Below are 24,469 nucleotides of genomic sequence, written 5' to 3'. Positions count from 1 at the left end.
ATGATGTGTGTGTGTGGGTCTCTGTTTGTGTGTGTGTTGGGGGGGAATCATTTACCTTCATAAAGTTCGTATGCTGCTTTTTCCTAGTTTACAGTGGAATTCTAGCCATTTTGAAAACAATTTTGCATGAATTGTAATGAGCTTTAATGGGGACCTCCATTTGCAAATTAGTGTGTGTATATGGAGCCCACCAACCCTCACACTGTGGAACAAGACAACCCAGTTTTGGTGCTCTGACTAAGCCAGACATCAGCATAAAACAAGCCGTTCTGATTTTATATTAAACCATTCTGAATGAATTTGATCGAATTATACTGACATTAAAAATCTGTTCAAACCCATTTTAAAGTAAATACTGCACTATTCCCACAGTTCCTGTGAACCATGTTTCTCACAACCAAATAATATTCATTTAAGAGAATCCTTTGCTGTAATTTTATTATGAACTTTTTTACATCTGCTGTTAGCTACATACTGATTCTAGTTGGTTTAGATTCTACTCCATTTTCAATAATGTACTGCTTTCTGGCTCCTACCATTTTAATGGAATACATAGGGGAGAGTTAAATAGACTCAGATAGGTTCGTGCAAAGCTTCAATGGTTGGCTTTAAATACGCATTCTGCTGTGTAGGAGGACGGACCATGATTGCACAATTCCGTTATTCAGCTTTCAGATTTTCAGGTTACCACAGATCACCATGGTGCTCTGGATAAATCTACAGAAAAAACACACAAGACAAAGGCACTCACAAGCTTGAGAAGATGCAGGTGGACTGTGGCCAATAGGCCTCACCACCATAGCGCAGAATCATTGCATTCAAAAATATAAAAAAAGCACTTAAACATTGTGCTTTTCTTAGTTGTGTGGAAGTACATGAATTCTCTCAGTTTCTGAGGTTGATTGGGTACATTTAAGGTCAGACTGCTTTTTGATTTAAGACAGGACAGCAAATCAGAATAGAGACCTTTTACATATCAGCCTTTAAAATACAATAACAAAAACTGTTGTTTTTGATGTAATTGATTTTGTTGTAAACATGCAGTGTAATTGATTTAAACAATGGAAATGGTTGTGTAAACATGCACTCTGAATTGTTTTAGTACATAAAACAACACAAACTTCTAAGAGGACTTCAGAGAAAAGCTAATTATACAATATCTATATAAAATAAGGGGCTTCTAAAGGGAGTGGATGTTTAGTCTGGTATTTTCCAGACATATGTTGTAATGTCCTTACTGGCTGATCTGACCCTGGCCTTCAATTAAACCCAAATAAAACTAACAACAAATGTTCTTCAGAGGGAGACACAGCCAGGCTGAATGCCTTAGTCGTACTAGTGTCTTGTCTGATATTATGGGAATTGTCTGGTAATTGTTTTTAACCTCTGCTGAGAACATTAAGGTGACCAGTGCAGACTTACTGACAGATGATCATAAATAAGTCTCAGTGACCTACAGAGCACAAAGCAGCATAGTATTTAATTAAGCACTGGAAAGCATTGGCCTTCACCTTCAATCACGGTCTACAACGTAATCCCGTTAGCAATCTGCCCAGGCGCCGTGGTTTGTGGTTGCTCCGGTCATTTATGTTTTTTTTTTTTTGTTGTTTTTGCCGTGAGCAGCTGAAAGTCGTGCTGAGGTGAACCTGAGTGAAATCAATGGCTAACCTAACACGCTTTGGACGTTTAGCTTTTTCCTGAGGCTTGCAATTGATCTTGAAAGTCTGACTGATTTACTAAGTCAGTGCTGGAAGGCAATCTGGAAGCTGCATCTTGCTACAAATGCAAGCATACCAGTCAGCACACAACTTGGTTTCTGGAAGTGCCGGCTAGGCTAAGCTAATAGAAAGATTTAGCAAATATTTAGTCTTCAAGATGGCTGCAGTTTACTTCTCTCTATTTTATTGATGACAGCATAATTTTAGAAAGCTCAGATGACAGTAACGTTAAGGGTATTATTGGAAATTTCAAGATAAAAGTCCTCTAATTTACAGAAAATGGAATTAACTCTTTTGTTTAGAATTAGTGATGTCATAGTGAACTCCAGTATTCTTTTTGTTATTTTCCCATGTAGTTTCTCACAGACCTGTAAGCAAGTGTCCTCAACCGTCAAAAGGTGAAACTGCATTTTCTGCTTCCTCTTCTGCTTCCTGTGGTGAAAAGAGGCTGAAAAATCACATCAGTCATCGAAGCAGTTTTTTGCTGTATCACAACCTTTCCGATTCAATTAGAGCTATCTGTGGACACTTGGAAACAGCTGGAAACAGCTAATCCTTCATGCAGCCTCTGCAAAAGTGATCATCTCAAAGGCATTTAAGGCCAATCCACCCATACAACAACAGGGAAATAAGAATTAATATTAACAAAATTAATTAACATTAATTAATTCATGTATGAAATATTATTTATTACATTATCAGCTATATTCAAAATGTTACTGAAAGATAATAAAAACAATAACCTTTCTTATATTGTTTACACATTGAAACTCATGTTCAACAAGTATATTCCAGTGAACAAAAAGAAATGAAAGTAGAACTCAGCAGAAGGTTAGTACGGTACTCATTAAACACATGAATGACTTCTCTGTAATTTCTAAAACACAGGACAAATTATTGTCAGTTAAGAAGATAAACCTGTATGAATGGTGATAATGAATTAGCCTGAAGCTAATTCTCACACTACTAAGACAATTACAAAACATCTCTTTACTGATGTGAGGCTTGTCTCTGCTTGTTTACTATTGGACATGGCTATGATGTAGAGTACACTTGTATACTGTCTGAACATAGGTAGTAGAACTCTAATAAACTCTATAATAAACTCTAGCATTTGAGCTGGGGCTCTGCATGTGGTGGTGAGCTAGGACTTGGCAGGTTACGTCACTATAGTTGACCAGTGTACGTATGCCTCCTTGTATGCCTCCAGAATGGGCATCATGTCCCTTTGTGTTTCTTTCCTCTTCATCTCTATTCACATCAATGCCACATTAATTTCAGAAGTAGGATGTGGCTGCAAAATTAGCAACAGTCTTCTGTTGCATGTATTTATAGTGTTATATACGTGGTGTGTGGTTTTGAAGGTTTGTTTGTCTCCAGCATCTACATGCACCATGTCACTTTGTGTTAACCCCCACCAAAGTTGAGGTTGAGTATGCTGTAGTTTGGTGGCTTTTCTGAGCCTTTGTAAAAGCTGTGGTAAATACAGAGTATGACCCCAAATAGTGCTATGTTTTCCTCAACTTTTTGATGCCGACATTATCATTTTATCTGACAATCAATCTGACTTAAAGATGCCATTTACTGTGAACAAAAGTGGCATCTTGTGGTAATGGGTGCATTTAAGTGCGAGCAAAGCCAAGGTCAAGTGCCACCATTACTGGTCTACAGATTTAGCATCTGATAATGTGGATCCTCTTACATTAGTGCTAATATACAGCCAGCATACGCACACTAAGACTCATTTATGTAACTCACAGCTCATAACCTTCCCCTTAGCCTGGTTGTTGAAGCTGTCCTTTGTTTTTTGTTTTTTTGTAGTGTCTCAGAAAAGAAATGAGGAACGATATTTGTTTCCCTATCTAACTTTCTAGTCAGTGGCTAAATATAAATGTAAAATATAAGATAGAGCTTCACCATGCTGGTTATGCGTCATTTTCCACTGCCAGCGCTTGGCACTGAGCATGGAGATGTGAGGCTCATGCACTGTTGCTCCAGAGAGTCCCATTTGATTTAATTAATTTATGGTGGGGTCTATTTAAGGTTTGCATGATTGTACTTTAAAGTTGCTGAATTCGCTCATTATAAAAGGTGTCCACAAACATTTGTATGCCTAGTGTATTCTTAAAACAGCCATCTAAGCACAAACATGCAAAATATGGACAGCTGACAAGCTTTTCTGGCACACCTTTGCTCATCTGGTAGCCATTAGAATAACCACTTTTCCATCAGTTCAGAGTTACTAATAATGAATGGCCAGGCAGCTCTATAAACCTGTATTTTCTTGAAAGCGTTTTTCTTCTTACCTTTAAAAGCGCATCAGCACATTTGAAGTTATGTAAATTACAGTTATGTAATGTAGCTAAAATAGTAAGAGTAGTCAGATAGCACCACATTATTTGCATATTAGTGTCAGTGTCACAGACCTTGTCAAAAGACTGTATAGAAATTGTAAAGGGACAACATCTTTTGTCTGATTGTAATGTCCACAAGCTTTGCTTTTAAGACGGTTAATGAGCCGTGTTCTCATTGGCTGTTGGTACCGAGCCTCATTCTGAAGATGTGTAGATTCAGCATGATTGAGCAGGGCTGCTGTAAAATTACTAGTACTAGTGTGAATTTTTTCCATTTTTAAATGGTGCTATTTTTGCTAATAATTTTCCATATATATTAAAGACTTGTAAAGAAATGTTTAGGTACTAGACTCCTATTTCATTCATTCATTGTCTGTAAGCGCTTATCCAGTTCAGGGCTGCGGTTGGGTACAGGGCAGGAACACACCCTGAAGGGGGCACCAGTCCTTCACAGGGCGACACACACTCACATATTCACACTTTTAATTCCACATACCAATGTGTGTTTTTGGACCTTGGGAGTAAACCCATGCGGACACAGGGAGAACACACCAAAATCCTCACAGACAGTCACTTGGAGCGGCACTCGAACCCACAACCTCCAGGTCCATGGAGCTGTGTGACTGCGACACTACCTCATCCTATTTCATAACAGTGAGAATTACATTTATTTATGGAACCTTTAATGGACAAACATTAAGTAACTGAGTGGTTATATGAATACTATCCATTTCATCTCTAGTGTCTGTGTGTTACAGTATATAGGTTAGTTTGTTTATTCTAATTTTGCAAAAGTAGATACATATTTCAGAAAAGAATGTGGTTTAAAGGTTCAGTAATTTGCTGAAAACAACCACAACAAATCTAGGCATCAGTAAGATCCTGAAGACTGAACCACCCCTCACATCACATACCGTTACACTGCTGCAAAGGCGTATTCGCATTTCGGACGGTAGCACGTTAGCACAGTGCGAGATATCGCAGAGACACGAAGATTCGAATGACTTTCACTGCTCTCTGCAGAGTCCACAAAACACCACCAACTTTCTTCTGTTTATGTGAATGGTAAAGTGAGAAGTTCAACAAACATTCAAATTTACATTCAAATCAACTTCCTCCTTACCCCCAAATATACCAGATTACCCAAGACTGGTTTGGCGAGTCCTTTTTCTAGTTTTGCACTGGAGCTGTGTATCATCTAAACAGCCTACCTAAATCACAATAAAGAAAACCTTGTTGATGCAAAACACACTTATAATTACAGAAGTCAGTGATGAAATGCTTCAGTTTCAGCATCTGTTCACTGAAATGCCTTCTATTTTCAGTGTTGTTTGAGTCAACAGTTTTTCGGTTCTCTTCTATGTAAAGGGAACTGTGTCAAAATTACTAGATTATGTTGAATGATACATGTACAGATGTAATTCAGGATTGTAGCCAGTATGCATTTAGATACGTTACATAAATTTGATTTACATTCGAGTCTGTAACCTGTTACATTCACATTAACATCATTTACCTTGTATTTAGCAGGTCTAAAGTGAGTCATTTTGTAAAGAGGCCTGGCATAGAGCTGTCTGACTGAAAAACACTGGTCATGCTGCCACTCTTATGCACAGACAGTGATGTAGTTCAAGACCAAGATCAGGTCCAGTGGATCTCAAAGCGTGATTGGTTGAAAACGGTCCCTTCCAGATTATGTCAGCTGGTAATCTAACTGGCAAAGCCTTCAGTTCAGCTCCTGAAGGCCTATCCAAAGGGAGATCTCTCTTGGCTAGGTAAACGAGTGTATATTAAAAAATACTGATTGGATAAGTATCAAATGTAATATCCTTAACATGATCGTTTCTGAACAAAACTTAACAGTGAGTAACATTAGTTGCACACGCATTATTACTGAATTAAATTAAATGAATTGAAAATGACAGCGTTTTTCATTGAAACGTTTGAATTTCTCCAAAGGCCTAAAGGTTCTCCTCAGACCGAATGAACGGGTGAAACTGCATAACTGCATAAATTTGATTTCATATAAACCTCGCTTTAAATGTGGTGATTAGTCACTCTAGCCTAGCGTGTTGCAGAGAAAACATCCTGACACAAAGGCTCTGGGTCAGCCTCTGACATGGTGTGGATGGTGAAACAGAGGAGCCTTTCACTGCATTGTTGAGCACTGTGACAGAAGTGACCCAGAAGCCTTAAGCACAGGGGGTTGGGGGGGGTGGGCTTGCACTAATACCACTCACATTGCTCCCACTGATGATTCCCAGTGACTCAAAGTAGGCCATGACTGTTAGTTTGGGCCACAGTCTTTTTAATTCCTTGATAAGGTCTGTGTACCCGCTTTTTTTTGGCTGATTCCTCATTGGCAAGAATATTATCTGAGTTTTTTGCAACTTAAAGGGCCTGTATGTGGATACACATCACCTGATGCTGAAATGGAAATTCTCTGCTGAATTTAAAGCAGGGAAACTACATTCTCTCGAGTGATGGAGGGCTATTCAATACCAGACCCATGAAACTTTGTTATATCAAGTTCAGTGTCAGCAGGAAAACAATTTCATAGATTGTCCCTGATGTTGAATGGCTGCATATTTCAGACTAAAGTCAAAATCATTATCAGAAACCATTTGAAAACAATTTCAAGGCTGTCGCAGCCTCTAGGGAATATCAGTGGGTATTGTTCAACCTTGCCATAGCTTGCGTTTCTTACTCTCATGTTCATTTTCAGTAATAGAGATTCAGTGTGTAAACTTAGTTAATGAATAAAAATCCCTGGGTTCAAGGGTTAGTGGAAACGTGTTCAAGGAAAATCAAAGAAAACACGTTCATAGTTTGATGTTATTATTAAGCGACAATATTTATTCAATTTAAATTAGGAAGCGATTCATCTTAAAATTCACCAAATATCAAGTGTAATAAATGCTCATTACTCAGTGGAGTTTTCATACATTTTTAAAATCTATTTTTAGTAAATCAATAATCACAATAAATCATTTTATTTTAATATTAAACCAGTAATCACCTTTACAATGATCTCAAAAGCTACAAAAGGGACCCACACTAGTGGAAACCTCCACAGAATAATAAGTAGGGGTTCATTTGAGTATGTGGCCAAAAGAACCCCCCCCAAACCACCCCTACACCTCCCCCCTCCCCCTCCCTATCTTGTAACTCAGTGCTGCTGCTGCGCTCATCTTTTCAGTTTCTTTTCTGCTGAATGTATGTAGATGGCTTTGAGAAGAAGGGAATGTTTACAGGATGTTATCCGTCTCCGCTGCCTGCCCCTCGTCCCTCTCTCCGAGTGGGCTCACAGGAATGTTCACAAGGGGGATGGAGCCGATCCAAAGGGGGAGTGCCAGGAGGGGGAGAGGCTATATATACATGAGGACCCTGGGAGGCTGGTGCTTCGACACAGCTGGCTGCTGCTGGAACATTAGAGTGAGAGCACCTCAGTACACTTTACCCAACTAACGGTAAGCTCTTCTCTTATCTGAGTCTTTGTTTATTTTATTTTATTTATTTTTTAAATAACTTTTTCTTTTTATCTGCTTTTGTGAATTTATTTACTCAGCTTTATTGTAAAACAAAAAATCATATTAAAGAAAGTTCAAAAGGCTTAAAACAAGTCTTTTTGGACACACAGACCTGACAGTGGTCTTTGAAATGCATACATTTTGCCTTGTTTTGTCTGAAAGGTTCTTCAGATGTAATGCAGAATATATGAAGAGTCTTGAGCTTAAGTAAATATTGACCAGTATAAGACTTTGTCTACCATGGTAAATATGGCTGGATTAGTAACCAAGGATGTGGTTGGAGCTGTAAAGGTTATTTGCTTAGTTGCTGGAAACAGGAATGAGAATGATCAAAGGCAGTTCTTTTTTTTCCCTTTCATGCCATGATGTGAACGGTTCTGGTGCGCAGTTACGTCTGACTGAATCCAGTGAATCATAACAATTACAGTTTGAAAATAGTTCTTCTTAGATTGCTTACTTTTTTCTTATAATTGGATACACCCTGGAGTTATTGTTGCAAAGGAGGATCTGATCCAAGCCTCATTAAGGATCATTTAAGTAAGTATGATTTATTTTGAATCCAGATTTTACTAGACTGCTTTCATGAGCATGATTAATAGGTTCCTTATGTGAAAATACTTAATGTTAAGTGTCTGTCAGAGCAAGTGACACCACCTAATTATAAACATAATAACACCAATCCCGACGTCATAATGGGAATCGTTATTACTTTACCAGTTGGTAGGTACTTGATTATATGTATATGTCATGAATACCAAAAATTGAGCTCATTATAAATTCAGACTGTCTTCTGATAATTGGTCAAATGAGTATGGTTTACATTATTGAACAAGTGTAATGGTTACACATTTTCTCAGATCTGGGTGTGCCTTTTTTTTCTGTAGCGTACGCAGGGTCTTGGGAAATGAGATATGTGTGAGCTCATCTCCCCTGTGTAATCAAACTACCCAGAAATGTCCTCAAATGTTCAACAGCTTGTGTGTTTAAATGTCTTTTCCAGCAAAACCATGTTGAAAACAGATGTTCTATACTCTTTGACTAATACTAGAACAGAAAATACCCCCACTTTGGTCCAGCATTATTTCATAACCCTCTTTGTCATAATGAGATGCAGTCATACATTGCTTTCTGATGTTTACTTTGAACCACAGTAAACGTTCAGTATGCCTGTTCTTATTCATACACAGTAGACACCTGATCTTGCCCAAGCCTCAATTGGAGGGTGTGGCGTATTATGACTCTGGGCATGTCCGTACATGTCCAGAATTTTATTTTCCCACATTTTGTTGGCCTTTGGTAATGTGGAACCTGTATAACCGGCAGCATTATGCAGAAAAGGCTGGTTCCTGTGATCAAGATGCTGGCATTGTCTCAGATTACCTCAAAGGTCTCATGTTGGGGAAATAAATATGACCCTTAGAGATGACCTGCATTGATTCTGACATTGATTTTTATATTGTGGGTATCACTTGGCAAAGAGGTTTTACATGACTTATCTCACTCTGTTACAGAGAGAGAGCTTGCCTGGCCCTTAAAGGATTAAGACAGGGCCTCTTTCCCGGCATCCAGAATGAATCGTGTGGAAGAATGGGTTCTGGAGAACAAGAGCAAGATTGAGAAAGGAGTGGAGATTATGGGTCAAGGCTGTGAGATCCTGGCAGCCACCGTGGGCCAGTTCCACCCCATACTGGAGGCAGTTTTCGTGGCCTCAGCTGAGATCCTCAGCAATCCTGAGGGCAAAGAGGCCAAGTACCTTGCGGAGCAGTTTGAAAGGGTCAATCAGAAACTTGAAGGGATTCAGGATGAAATTGACAAAATAGCTCTGGAGCTGCAGCGAACATCGATGAACAAGCAAAACTTTGACCGCGAGGCACAGATGATCAGCCAGTATGAGAAGTTCCAAGAGTTCATTCTCGCCAAGCCTAAGTTCAAGGAGAAGAAGAAGGAGAAGTTCCTTAGCCACTATGAGAACACTGATGGCGATCTCAACATTGATGCTTTATACAATGCTGTCACAGGGGAAAATACGTCTGGAGATGCAATGCTGGACACGGTGGTGATCACGGAGCAGCGAAGTAGGAGGGCTGTGGAAGAATTCTGTGCCCAACTGAAGAAGCTGTTTTTGGTCGGGATCATAGCAGTGATGGGCCACGCTGCCTTGAAGGATGGGGCAGTTGGGGAGGCTATGGTAAAGAAATGGCAAGACCGCATGGAGGATGTGGAGAAACGCATGAAGGCAGCAGTGGATGAATGTATAGACAATTTCTCTGTGCAAGCCAAGACGGATGTAGAGCACCAACTTCTGGAGAAGGCAGGCAGTGTCGACCCAGAGTTTGCTAAATTCATTCTGGATGTCCTTGCCAAGAAATACGACTGGGTCTGCTGGTCCATTAGGGTCTTTAACCATGGTGGCATATTTTTCTGGAATTGGTTGGCAGGCAAAAAGTACCATGGAAGTGGAGGAGGTGGCAATTATTTTGATCTTTTGACCAAAAACGGCATACGAATCGTGGTTTCATTCAGCGTGGACCCAAAACCTCTCAACAAAAGCCAGCTGCATGATCAGATTGAGAAGCAAAGGCTCAAGGGCAACATGGTGTCTGTGGCACAGTCTCTGTGCAACAGTATGCCTAACTGCCTCGTGCATGCTGTCAGTCGCTATAAGAGAGTAGAGGAGACCAACAACTTCCAACCAGAATGCTATTATTATGGGATTCACAAAAGGGCATACATTTGCATTCATTCAGAATAGCTGAGTACATCCAATTACAATTTCAGCAAAATTTCATAATGGCAATCAATCTTCCTTTTTTGGTATAAAATTTTACTGAAACTCTTAGCATTAAGCAATGTGGGGATTGCATGAGGAAACCCAATTACTTTATGGCTTTTAATCACTGTATAATCACTTATGAGGCTGCATTACAAAATATATGAATTTATTTTAACATGTTAACTCAAGACTATTGCAGAGAATTATCTGCATTTATGTGTCTGTGCAGATATTGTATTATGTAAAAAAAAAAAAAAGCATGTTAATGTGAAACATGCAAATATGAAAAAATATTTGTTGACTGAATGAAAACATGATGCTGGCAGCCATGATATAATGAAATATTAGTGTTAGCAACAATATGAGGGGGACATTACATTTCTATTCCTAGCTACATTGTGTTACCAAATTATTATCCTATAATGTTTTTTTTTAATGTGTATTATGTCATTTAGCCTGTATAATTCTATACAATACATGCAAAAATGTTTTGTGGATTTTTGTTTGAAAAAGCTATTTTAAGCTTGAAAACATCAAATTTAGAACACAACAAGATCTGTGTCTCAGAAAATAAAATATTTGAAACTATAAATTCAGCTTTAAGCGTCAAACATATAAAAGTTTAAAGAATTACACGTATTATTTACAATGTATTACTTTGCTGAGAGTGGGCACTGGTGATAGGAAGCAGAAGTATGTTTACCGCCTTAAAACACTACCTCACATTAAGCTATTACATGAAATTGTTATGAATGCGTTGCCGTAGATCTTGATCGTAGATAAGATCTTGAGATAAAGCCACTCATGTTAGAGAGATAAATAACAATACATTTATCATTGAATAATAAACAAGGTAAATCCCCAGCCATCTCACCTTAGTGAGTTCCACATGGGTTAAACTTGAAGCAGCTGGGTCCAAGATAGTTATAGAGTGCATTGGTACATGTGTCATTATAAGGGCCATGTTAGACTACCTGTATCATCTCAAATGACCCCTAAGCACACCTGTATGTGGGGAAAAACTATGTGGACCACACATGGTCTGTTGGCTGGGTCAGTCAGAGAGTCAGTCAGGCAGTAGGTGGTGGTCTAGCAATAAAAGTGTTACAAATATACTGATCTCTGGTTCCTATGAATACCACTGTGAAGCAATCTGTGTTGGTAAGTTTCTCTGCAGTGAACCACTCCACATGAAGCCACTCTGCATGACCACGTTTACACCTCAACGACCAAAATATGCTGAAAATTTGAAAAATTGGTGGAATTCCCACTTTAAAGTCTGGGTATTGTAAAAGCCTGTTGGCTGACTAGTGCAGGTTTTTCTGTTTGGATCATGGGGTGTGCCTGAAGTTGAGCTCTAGTAGTGAAACTACACGGTGAGAAGGCGTGCGAAACTGGACTGCGTAAAACTGCTGTGTTTACTTTATACTTTAACGAATTCAAGGTGAGTTTGTGGTCTGCAAGGACGTTAATAAACTTAAGTAACCCACACAGTGTAGACATTAAAGGTAGGCAGTGTGGATAAATCCACTTGTAGATTAGACGTTCAGTTAGTTTTAAATAAGTTTAGGGCGTTGTTCTGTCTGAAGTCCGTAGTTATGGAATTTAGGCAAAAGATACGTTTGTACGTGTGTTATAGTGGATTTAACTTATTTAACAAAACTTCATTAAGACGTTTAACGTTTTAATACGTTATAAATCACGGAAACTATTACATTTTCCTTCTGGGAAAACCAGGAAGTAAGTAATATTTCCAAATTCGGATACCACCTTAAACTGTGCTGTAGTTGTCTTCTGAAGGCTGATCAGGGCTGTGTAACTGCTGCAGGATTTTAAGGTGGAACGGAAAATATCTGTGGCTCCTCCTCGATAACAGTTTACATGGGCGATTATAATTCTTTAGCTATAGCTCAGTGATTATGCTAGCTCTTATGCTAATTTTTAATATGCTAAGTTTTTGGAAAGTATTTGTTGGAACTTGTTTTTTCTTTAAACACTAGCATGCTAGGCTTAACTCATGACATGTTTACAGCTGATAGACCCTTCCTCAGCACTGGGGTTCAGAAATAAGGGTCAGTTTATAACATTAAATAAGACATCAGTTTCACAATTTAGGCCTCAGATATAAAGCATTGAAACTCAGAGACTAGAATTTTACTTGTGAGCTTTGTAAACAAAATGGATTGTTTTTAATGAATGTTTAGTGAAGTTATGTTCTGATAAATTACACATATTCCTGCAGATTGACCACATAATTTTTGGTCAAATTGTTTGGACCTTACATTAATAATATCAGGTGTTACTAATGTTTTTGAATAGCATTTAATGCCACTGTGTAACCTATTGCTGAATCAGTTTAAACACCTTTGTTTTATATCACAAGATTATGCATTTTCCAATCAGAACATGGACAGAAACCTTTTTGACAAATTATGTGTACTAATGATAATTAATGCAGATAACAGCTGTTTTTCAATTTACATACACAACACAGAAAGGTTCAAATCAGATGAACACTAAATGTATTTCTAAATGCTGAAACACTAAGCAGAATATCTAATTTTGTGGTCTTTACAAATGATAATAATATATTGTTTTTCACTTTTTCCTAATTCCTCTGTTTTTCAGTATTGTGTTGAGTATTGATAGAAGTCTATGTAGAAGCTTTTTTACAGCTCCTCCATTTTCTTATAAGATGTCTAAAACCTCAGCCTCTACCCAATGTATTATCACTGCATTAGTGGTGTGTTCTGGTGTAATGCCCTCTCTCAGAAAAGTGCTGCAGAAACTCAAGGGACGTTAGAGGAGGGGGTTAGCTGAGGAAAGCTGTACTGGTTCCGTCTCGTGCTTTTTGGTGCAAAGGAAAAACACAGTAGACTGTTATTAGACATATACAATTAGGTTATCTTCATTGCAATGTAGACATCTTCATGGTCACAGTATGGGCCTCCAATATCATGAAATTCAGAAAGTGAGTGCGTTTCTTTTAATGAATGTTAAGTGTGTTCTAACTAGTGGTCAACCGAGAAGGGTTTTTTAATGGCCAATGTTGATATTTAAAGAGCAGGGCAACCGATTGTCGTTGCATAATGCCAATATCACAATTACTTTATCTTTACTAATGGGAGATGCATTAGCACTTCTCTAACGCTGTTGTTGTCATTGTTGTTGTTGTTTTATTGTCTGCAATGTGTATTGTAAAAACTTGCAAACAAAATAATGTTAGAGAAGTGCACATGGTAGCAACAGATTAGCCTTTAATCACAGTTCCAGTTAAGAGCAGCAAGTTGTAATGCAGTAAACAAAGTTTTCTGTCTTCTTTTAAATAGCCCCGCCCTCACTGAAAGTCCTCGCAGTATCTCGCTAATTGTTTACATAATGTTCGTTTCCCAAAAGCGCTGATGGCAAGTTGATAATGTTGACAGAAGCTTTCGTACTGTTAACTTAAGAAAACAAGTGAAATCTCCCATTAGCAAATGCAACCAACTATAAGCAACATTGGGTATCTTAAAACTTAACTATCAGATCCATCACTTATGTTAGCTGACTGTTGAGTTGAAATCTACAACAATAGATTTTTAAGCCCTTTAAGCTTGCTAGCTAGTTTAGCTGGTTAAAGGCTTGATAACACTACAACTCCCAAATAACATTGCTTGCATTTTCTCACTAAATTCCCAGAATTAGTCTGATTATACAACTGATGGGGCTTCCTGTGGCTGTGCCTGAAGGCATTTTTAAATAATCTGTCTCGTTGAGAGGGGGCATCGGTCAATGCTAGTTATCTTAAAATGGCATTAATCGGCACGATTAATCAGCCAACTGATCAATCAGTCGACCAATAGCCCTAACTAATGACAGGCATTGTGGTTTTACAACATCAATTTCGGTCACATTGTAAGCCTCTGTTTAACACATAGTGTTAATGTTTAACACATTACAAGTGTTCTAATTATTTTAGGGTACAATATATTTGTTGCGGAATGTAATAATATTTCATTGCCTCAGATTTTATAACACGTGGTAATATATTTTGTGAGTCATATATTTTTGTTTTGGTTTTAGAATCCCCAGCTTACATTTGTTTGTCTGCATCAGGGCCCAAAGTGTTATCTGAGTTCAGGTTACACATATTTAATTGAATATAAAGTATCATGACTATTCACAAGTTTAAAGACCCTTGGTTCATACTTATACCAATGTACATGACTCAGGAAAATATGCTGCGCAACTAGAGAGAGACAGAGACCCTAACCTAAAAATGTGGGCAAAATACGAATTGCTGTCAGAAGCAAAGCTGACAGCCAGGTTTCCTTTGTCTAGTTTCCATGGTTACCGTCTGAGCTGCTTTGGAAAATGTTCTCCTGCCGGGCAAGTTGAACTACCTTATTAATCATTCCCCACCCACAGTGCCACTAACACATAGAGAACGGACACTCTGACTTGTATGTGTGCATATTATAGTGTTTTAAATAATCCATTTCTTCATTTATCCTGATTTTTGAGTGCTTGTGTTTTATAAATGCATATAATTTCCAGCTTCGTGCTCAATGACACTGCCTTGGCCTATTTGTGATATACATTTTAGTGAAGGCATAATGTCAGCAAAGATTAAAGGATTACACAGATCTGATTTATTCATATGGAAATGATATGACAAGTGTATATCAAGTATATTTAATTCCTTTTTATAAGTATGTGCACTGAATGGGTCATTAATTTAACACCATCAGGTTAATTAATGTTTTCAAGTGTGTTTTTGTGTTATGCTTTAATGTTTTGGAGGCGTGGAAATTATGGTGTTACTTATTTACCTATTCCTCCACTCTAGCTCTGCCCAAAAGGGAGGGTCAAATTTGATAGTAGTTTGCCAATACAATAGTGTTTTTGATAATCTTTTATTGTTGATATCACTAAGACCTTTATCCATGTCATATTTTATGTTCCATATTGATTCTGTTCTCCTTCCGTATGAGTTTCTACTGAATTATTGCCTCACTGCTCATGGGGTGTGCCGTCACGGAGTGATATGCTGCGATAAATGAGCTAACTTGCTCGTCTCTTTTTCTTCCACACAGTGAACCCATCTTTCTCCACTAACACACAGCTCAAAGGCTCCAAAACATATCACAATCAAGGACTGTATATGTAAGTTACTTGTTTAATATTTTCAAGTCATAGTAACTCAGCTGTTACTCAAGTGTATATGCAGTTTTCTGAATTAAGAATTTAAATCTTACAGATAAATTAACACTGTACACAGCTAGTTTAATAATCTGTTATACATTTATATTAAGAGTAGTGTGAATTATTATTATTATTATTATTATTATTATTATTATTAATAATATTATTAGTAGTAATTAGTAATATAATTAGTAATTAGTAATTCTCTGGCTGCATAATATTTAGTATGAGATATTACATTTTGCAATATGCAGTTTAAGGTATTGCTTTATTTTGTGTTGCAATTTGTTGCCTGACTTCTGCTTTTTAATTGTTTTCTCACACATTCACGCAGTTTGACTTCACCCTGATCCATAAAAATGGCGGATATGCTCCAGAAATTTGTTGCAGACAAAAAGGATGTGGTGGAGACAGTGATGGAGGTATTTGAACAAGGAGCGGAGGTGGTGGCCAGCATTGCTGGAGATCTGTTTCCAGTTTTCTCCATAGCAGCTCCCATTGTGAAGCTGGCACTGGATAACGTGGAGAGCAAAGAAGCGGAATACATGAGGGAACAGTTCCAAAGGGTCCGGGAGCGGCTGGAGGTGATGTCAGAGGAGATCCAGCGCATAAATGACGAGGTCAAGAAAAGCGGGGCAGACGCCGCTTATTTCTCAGTGGAAGAGAATCTGACAAACCTGTTCCGCAAGTACTTGGAAATCCTCAACGCCAAGCCGAAATTCAGGGAGGCCAAAAAGAAGCAGTTCATGGACCACTTCAGCAAGACAGGGGGTGACAAAAACCTGCACACGCTGTATAATGCAGTAACGGGAGATAACTTCTCCGGTGAGTCCGTGCTGGAGATCACCCTCAACTATGAGCAAAAGAGCCGTCGAGCTGTGGAGGACTTCTGCGCCAGGCTGAACCAGCTGTTCCTCATAGGTCTCATCGCCCTGATGGGATACTCTGGCTTAAAAGGCAGCGAAGATGAGGAGGACCTGCTGAAAGAGTGGGCTGAGAAGATGAAGGTGGTTCAGATGAAAATGAGCGCTGTGATTGAAGACTGCATCAGTAGTTTTCCAAATCAAGCCGAGATTGACATGAAGAAGCTGGTGAGAGATAACAAAGACAAACCCAACCAGCAGCTCGCAAACATGATTCTGGAAGCCCTGCGGAAGAAGTATGACTGGGTGTTTTGGTCTGTCCGTGTCTTTAACTCACCCACAGGCTTGACTCTTTTCAAGAGTAAGAAAGACTTTGACTGCGCTACGGGCAAAAGCAGGTTTCAGGTGCCTACGTCAGATGATAAATTGAATGTATTCATTTCCTACAGTTCCTCCCCAGAACCGCTAGACAAAGTTCAGATCCAAGAGCTGGTCGAGGGTCTGAAGAATCCTTCAATTACAGATGTTGCAGAACTCCTGTTTGAAAAGGTCCCTGCATGTGTCGTCCATACCGTCAAGTACTCCTGCAAAGACATGGCCTACGCCTGGAACTTTAAAGAAGAGCTTCACTTCTTTGAGGAGTACAAGAAGAAGTTCTACCTGTTCGTTCATCCTGCCTAAACACCAACAGAATAGAGACTCATATTATTGGGACAAGAAACAGTGACCAACAAGTTATGCATAGTTTGATGGATAATCACTAATCATGCTTCTCTGTGGGGGTGGGCAATTCAACAAAAAGATAAACAATACGCAGTGAATATTGGTGTTTATGATGGGGTAAGTTGGAACAGGAATGCAGCAGTGCTACCACACTGAAAATACTGATGTGGAATTATCACACTGACATGGAATTATCCATGTCAAAAAATATTATAGAAGTATTATGGAACAATTAATTTTGGCGGAGTTTAATTTCAACTATATTTAAGATCTAGCCAGCAAATGAATTAATTCTAGTTTAGAAAAGAACCAATGAAATGGACCAATGAATTATTGAAGAAATCCCGAAACCATAGCTTGGGTTGCGTTTAGAGTTCAGGTAACGCAAAATGATGCAAGCAAACTACTCCAGAAGAATTGGCAAGACATTAGTTATCGTAATAAAGATTTGCTCATATTGCCCACCCCTAATTCTTTGCAAAAAAGTGCCTATATAAAACCTGTCATAAATTGCATTATCCTTACTTTACAAAAAGAAGAACAATTAGAGTCATACTTAAAATAACATTCTCAGATCTGCTGAGATCTGGAATTGGCAAATGCTTCCAAGGTTTGAACAAAGCTAAATTTGTCAGTGCTAAATTTACCCTGCATTTGTACTTTGATAGTTTAAATATAGCCAACAAGTGCCTTTTATATTTTGACTGTTTATCTATGGTGATTTTTAATGTCTGTCATTTTGTATCTAGTCTGACAAAGGCTGCTTTACACTGAAATACAGAGGGAGATTTTTTGTAAGCAAAGTATAAATCCTCATATCTACATCTGCTTGTCCCTCATTGCTTGTAAAAGTAGAGGACAACCCTGTGTTCCTTTAAACCTGGAATTGCTGCATTTCATCAGGACCAAACTGGGCATGTTCTGACACATTGAGTATCGTGAAGGAAGAACTCATTGCCGTGTGAATGTTTTCCATCACCCACTGGAATGCTGGACGGTTTATCAGGCGGGTTTTTGTTTTTCTTTTCTTGAGCCATGTCACTGACTGAAATATGCCCCCACGCTGTTACTCTGCGAAGTATGATCACACAAACACTCTGATTGGCCGCACCACATTTGGTTGTTGTTGTAGGCGGAGACATTGAAGTTTCATTCAGGAAAACAACCCTCTTACTTGATTTAAATGTGCACATAATTTCCACGGGAATACAACAGGAATTGACATCCGTTTAGTTAATCCAAATGTAAATCATACACTTTTAACTTGCGCAATAATGGTAACAATGATTGGGTTTCTTTTGTCTATATTATGTAAGGTTCAAAATGCTGCAGCCGTAACCAAGATAATAATCTGTTCTTCATACGAAATTATCAACAACTGCCAGGTTTTACACATTGAAAAAACAATTGCCTTCTGGTCATTTTACAGTGAGTTTTCTGATTGAAAGCGTTCTCTGTTCTTGACCCCCTGAGCTAGGGTCTTGGATATGGTTCATGGAAATGGACTAATCACACTTTATTTCTTATATATATATATTTTTTAAACAATTAAGTTTGGATAAAGTAACATCCATCCATCCATTATCTGTAACCGCTTATCCAATTTAGGGTCGCGGGGGGTCCAGAGCCTACCTGGAATCATCAGGCAGAAGGCGGGAATACACCCTGGAGGGGACGCCAGTCCCTCACAGGGCAACACAGACACACACACATTCACTCACACTTTCGAGTCACCAATCCACCTGCAACGTGTGTTTTTGGACTGTGGGAGGAAACCGGAGCACCCGGAGGAAACCACGCGGACACGGGGAGAACACACCAACTCCTCACAGACAGTCACCGGGAGCGGGAATCGAACCCACAACCTCCAGGCCCCTGGAGCTGTGTGACTGCGACGCTACCTGCTGCGCCACCGTGCCGCCCGATAAAGTAACATCTTTTAAATAAAAGTTATAGAAAGGTTATAAACCAAAACCTTCAGACACAAGTTAGCCTAGCACGTAAGACACTTTAGCATACAGCTAGGTCCTTGAGTGTTTTTATAATGTTTATTTATGTGTTGAGATTCAGATGCTTTTAGCAGCCATTTACTCATGGGGACATCTCATGTAAGCTCACTTTGTCTTTTTCCTAGGTTTCAGATTTTATGAGATGAAATGGGTTTAGGTTCACTTTATTAGCAAACCTGCTGTCTGTGGTATACAGACGCTGCTGCTTTGGCAATAAAGTTACCCGTATGCTTTATGCTGTTTGTTTTTTATTGTTTGAATATCTACTTTACTGTAATGTCTTCATATCCTTCCATGAATGCAGTCATAAAGAAGAAGAAGAAAAACAGACCAACAGATGTACTTCAGTCTTTTATTATAGAACAATAAAGTACACCTGAGTAATCATCAGAGCCCTAATACGAGTGTAAATGTCAGTGTAAAACGCTATATTAGACTTCCAGTACATTCTGTATTGCAGGTAAGATTGTTTTATGATTGCTTTTGGCCAGATCCTCTTCAATGCAGCAGCAGAAGAGTTTACTTCCCTGGCTGCAGACATAAATGAACAGATGTGGTTCTCCATTGAGAGAAACACCCTTCTCCCTCTGTAATTACGAACAGGAACTGTGGCCTGTGGAGCTGCTATATTAAGTTAAACTTTACTCTACCACAAAGACACAAAAAAGTTTATAAATACACAGCCACAGTAAAGTATGACCAACATCATGTCCGTAAGTTTGAAGTGCAAATCTGTGTACACTGACATTTAACATGCTACATGGGTAATGTTAGCATCTGATTTCAGCAAGCTATACCTTCTTGAACCTGACAATAACAGTTTGGTTTACTAAACTTATTATTATTGCAGGAAAAGCACATTTGACTGACTTGCCAAATATACCTATGACAAGCTTGCTATTTTGGCATGATGTTTAGAAGAATCATCACAAAAACAATGTAGAGAATTGTGTATAAATAGAGGTGTGGACAGCCAGTTAGAATGCAGCTAACTGAATCATGCCAGTGTGGCTAGGTTAGATATCACACACTCCATATGTGTGTGAGAGAGACTAAAGTTAGCATAAACTACATGCAACATCAGCTCTGGGTCAGGGATGAAAAATCAAAATGCATCTCAGGACATGGTACATCTAAATACTAGCTTTATGAACTCCTACTCATGAATCTACATCCTGAGTGTTTAAATGGCCGCTGTTACAATATTCTTTCACCACTTTTAGAAACTGGAATGCCCTTCAAGATGGCGCCAGGGGTTTTCCCAATGCAGAGGGGGAGTTTGGAAGTGGCCTTTGTTTCCAGAATCAGCTGCACACGAGCAATGTTCAGTTAAATGGAAATGTAGTTCATCTGTACAGTCTAGGAAATAAGATATGGAATTTAATAAGGGCTAATTTACCATCATATTGAAATCTGACCTTCCATGCTGCTCATCAACTTTATTCTCCACATGATCAGGAGCCTATGACTTTTATTATGTAAACAGGTTTCTGCATTTTGATTTATATAAAAACAGTGTCAAATACTTAGAGCTTAATGCATTTACAGTGTGACCTGTTTGAGAATCGTGTGTAAGGAAAATGTGTAAGGAATAATTTAAAGGGCTTCTGATTAAAGTAGGTTTTTTTCCATCTCAGAGGGAAATTTTGGACCTTGTACAGTCTCAGTCGTCTTTACTATGTGTGACTTCAATATTCCAACAGACAATGCCAGACTCACTTCAAAACAGGAGGCCAAGGCATCAGTACTCCGCTGAAATTCAGTTTTAACCCTTTGAAGCCCGAAGCTTTTTGCATCCTGAGGCTTACTATTCAGTAACTACACAGAACTCAGAAAGGTTGTATTCTCTAGAAAAAAAAGAGAGAGAAGAGAGATCTCTGAGAACTTTGTACTGTGTGACTCCTGGTTTGAATTAGAATGCACAGAGGGTGTTTTTTAGTGTACCTGAAGTGAGAATTGAGATTGGTTTTCTACTTTTTTTTTCTCAAAAATAAAAGCTTTTAATAATTATTTGGACCAAGTGACCAAAACTTGTATAGTTGTTAGGAGTCTCATTTTCTCCACGTAAGATTACAGAGGATGTGCTTCAGGCATCGTTCTCTCCTCAGTATTCACTCCCTATATAATATATTCAATCCGGTCTCACACCAACTCATGATATAGTCACATATATAGGAGACTGAAATTTGTGACATAATCCCATATTTTCGACATTTTTTTGTGACAATATCACAATTCTAAGTGTCATAACTGTCATATCCATGCGCCGTGTTATGCGACAGTTACACGAAAACTCTTCCTCATTAAGACGCCATCTGTTAATACCACAGTCTTATTTTTATTTACGGAAAATATAACCTTACTAATTCATTATTTGCATAAATATCAAAGCAAATAATGGCTAGAGAAATGTCCTTTTCAGTATTAACCTTTTGAAAATTAGTTAAAATAACGTTAAGTGAAAGAAATGTTCTTGTTAAAGCTAAAGTAGGACACCAATAATAAGCATTGCTTAGGATAAATATTATAATAAAATACTTTTTGCCTTTGTTGGAATAACCTATGTTATGAAATTCGCATTATGCCTTTTTCTGTTATATCAGTAATGACGCCTGTAATGAGGAAGAGTTTTCGTGTTACTGTCGCATAGTGTTTCTATGGTGATTACCCATACATTTATGATTGTGATATTGTCACATAAAATGTCAAAAATATGGGACTATGTCACGAATTGTAGTCCCCTATATATTAGGGTGATCCGACGTCCTCTTTTACCCGGACATGTCCTCCTTTTTAGACTTTAAAAAATGTCCGGGCGGAATTTCACAAACGTCCGGGAATTTGTTTTTCTGGAGCTTACATAGAACTTCGAGAAGTTTCGTTCACAAACTAGTCCCGCCCTCCCCTACTCCGATTGGTTCGCTTGAGTGAGAAGGGGGCGTGGTGAAGTAGCATAAAATCTTCTGATTGGACGGTCTGACTGTAGCGCTACCGTTATTGGTCGATAACCTTCTCTGTAAATATTTAATTGGTCAGTCTGCACATCAGTAGTCCTTGTTTACCTCAGGCAAAGCTCATGTACCACCCTCAGCTCGAGCAGCTATGCCAAAACGTAAATGTAAGTTTTCGGATGAACTAAAAAAGAAATTCCCATGTTTTATATGTGCCTATATCACGAGTGAGTGTGAGGCCGGGTTGATATATTATGAAAAGCTCAGGCACGTGTGATTTCATTATGGAAGTCATTGAAATTGTAACACAAAAACATTCTCGCAAAAGTCTCAAAAAAGAGTGTCAGCATAAAACATGTACAACTTCAGCAAATAAGTGAGAAAACTCAGGAAAATGGGCTTTTGTTTGCTTGCCTCTTGCTGCAGTGTTTCTGAGGGTGGGGTGATCTCTGGCTCCAATTTATTTAAAGGAACAGGCCCTTACCCCATTTAACACAGAGCTGTTTAGATAGGATGAGAAAAATGTGCAAATGTAAAATTGCCTGTAGGTATGTTTGAGCGACGGGGTGAGTGTGTGATGCCCTGCGATGAAGTGATGCCTCATGCCCAATGTCTCTGCGTAGGTTCCAGACCCAACACCTTTCCACAGTGAGGAAGTTACAGATAATGAATGCATGCATGATTGAAACTTGCCAAGATTTTCTTCTTGAATGCTAATGCTAATCTGGTTGAAAAGTGTCAGAACCAGGTAAAATCTCAAATCTAAATTATGTTTTTTAAGACATAAACATTTGGACAAGGCTTGACCTATACCACAGAAAGCACAGCTAGCTTTGGAGCAGCATCGGTGCTGTGTGGGCCCTTGGCAGTGGTGAAGATGCTACCCTGGTGAAATAGCTTAAGAGATTCTTTTAATCAGGCCAGAATAACTCTTTCATAAATATGATTTGTTCACATAGCCCTGCATTGAGTCCGGCCCCATCAGGTGACCACAGGAACGCAGAAAAACATCACGTGGCATCAGGGCGCTTTCGCCCGGGATGCAGGAATACACTGTGCTACCATCTATCCACGTAATTTTACCTCGTCTCACACTTAATGCCATCTCTATGGAAATAATCTCATTTTGGTCCTCCCTCAAAAAAAAGACTTATAAATCCCTTATCAATTGGTTGGCTCTTACGAAGCATGAGTAGTACCATCAGACCTTTGTACACTGCCCTGCTGCAGCCACAGAGGAAAGAGGTACATCCTGGTCCAAGAAGTTGGAAAAAACAAGGAGTTGTGTCTGAATGGAAAACATGCCAAATTTCCACCCTTTTCCACCCGTATCCCATTTATGAGACGGAAGTTGTGTTTGTGGAGACAGACCTTCAAGATTTGTGAACAGCAATGGTCACAAATTAAGAACTATCAGAAATTATATTTACAAGTCTGTGTTACGTTACCCAAAACACAAATATCCTTTTAGGTCAGTGAATGATTTAGACAATACTAATAACTAATAAGCAATTTAAACGTTTCTATTTCTTAGCTTGGCTACAGTAGTTAGCTATGCTAGCCTTGCAGCTCCTGTGCAAAACAACAGTACTAAATATCAGATACAACACTTGGTTTGGCTCTTGGTCTATATTTGGGTGGGTGAGAGTGTAATCCTGTTCTGAACGATGCATTAGCAGGGAAACAAAGCCCTTTTTAAAAAAAAATACTCATTCATATGCTCTGACGAAAGCTTATCTAAAGACTCTTCTGAAAGTGCATTGTTTAGTCTGTCATTGCCCTTACTGATGGGTTATCAAAACATTTTATTGTATAAGTGGAGTGTGGTGGGATGGAGTAGTTTTTAATGAAATAATTATGTACTTCCAGTCACAGTATTTGAGCAAATGTTGCTTCTTTTACACAGCCTGAATGTAAACAAGGATCATATGATGGATTGGAGGCAATGTGTGAATGTGAGACAACAGCAATCAGATTAACTTGTGATTCACTTATTTTGCAGTTATTAATAAAGACTTAAAGCCTAATATCTCTTTCTTATAGAGACATTTAGCACAAAAGGTTTTGCAACACAACTATTTCGACTGTAGGAACGCAAAAGGCATGTTATACACTGTGGGTGCTGCCATTACTAACAAAATGTAACGAGCAGCTAGATGCATGTGATAAAGGAAAAGGAACACTCACTAGATCCATTTTCTCAAACACACGAGTTTGCCACTGTAAAGTTCATCTTTGTGTTAATGAAACCCAATCTGGAGCAATACAATTGAAGAACCACTTAATGATCTAAACAATTTTTCAGCTGAGTGGTTCTAGCTGTGTTAAGGTCCAGGCCTCGAGGGACACTACCTGGAACACAGT

General features: G+C 38.6%; 2 protein-coding genes across 4 annotated transcripts; both read left to right on the top strand.

Annotated features, from left to right (window-relative positions):
* Window positions 1-7,459: 7,459 nt before the first annotated feature.
* On the top strand, window positions 7,460-10,532 carry rpz5 (rapunzel 5). Of its 2 annotated transcripts, XM_066644989.1 has the most exons (3): window positions 7,506-7,542; window positions 7,991-8,139; window positions 9,114-10,532. In XM_066644989.1, exon 3 carries the CDS (start codon window positions 9,173-9,175, stop codon window positions 10,352-10,354), a length of 1,182 nt encoding a protein of 393 aa, XP_066501086.1. In that variant the 5' UTR covers window positions 7,506-7,542; window positions 7,991-8,139; window positions 9,114-9,172; the 3' UTR covers window positions 10,355-10,532. The 2 variants fall into 2 exon arrangements, with proteins under 2 accessions (XP_066501085.1, XP_066501086.1); XM_066644988.1 differs by lacking the exon at window positions 7,991-8,139 and having other exon boundaries at window positions 7,460-7,542.
* A 149-nt stretch (window positions 10,533-10,681) lies between these two features.
* On the top strand, window positions 10,682-19,489 carry rpz4 (rapunzel 4). 2 transcript variants are annotated; one of them, XM_066644987.1, is made up of 3 exons: window positions 10,682-11,536; window positions 15,451-15,520; window positions 15,894-19,489. In XM_066644987.1, the coding sequence occupies exon 3, from the start codon at window positions 15,919-15,921 to the stop codon at window positions 17,101-17,103; it is 1,185 nt and encodes a 394-aa protein (XP_066501084.1). In that variant the 5' UTR covers window positions 10,682-11,536; window positions 15,451-15,520; window positions 15,894-15,918; the 3' UTR covers window positions 17,104-19,489. The 2 variants fall into 2 exon arrangements, with proteins under 2 accessions (XP_066501084.1, XP_066501083.1); XM_066644986.1 differs by lacking the exon at window positions 10,682-11,536 and adding an exon at window positions 11,543-11,819.
* Window positions 19,490-24,469: the final 4,980 nt, after the last annotated feature.

Source organism: Hoplias malabaricus, chromosome 1 (assembly GCF_029633855.1).
Source record: "Hoplias malabaricus isolate fHopMal1 chromosome 1, fHopMal1.hap1, whole genome shotgun sequence".
NCBI classification, from domain to species: Eukaryota; Metazoa; Chordata; class Actinopteri; order Characiformes; family Erythrinidae; genus Hoplias; species Hoplias malabaricus.
Note: the sequence above shows the minus strand (reverse complement) of the source record. Positions and strands in the feature narration are given on the sequence as shown.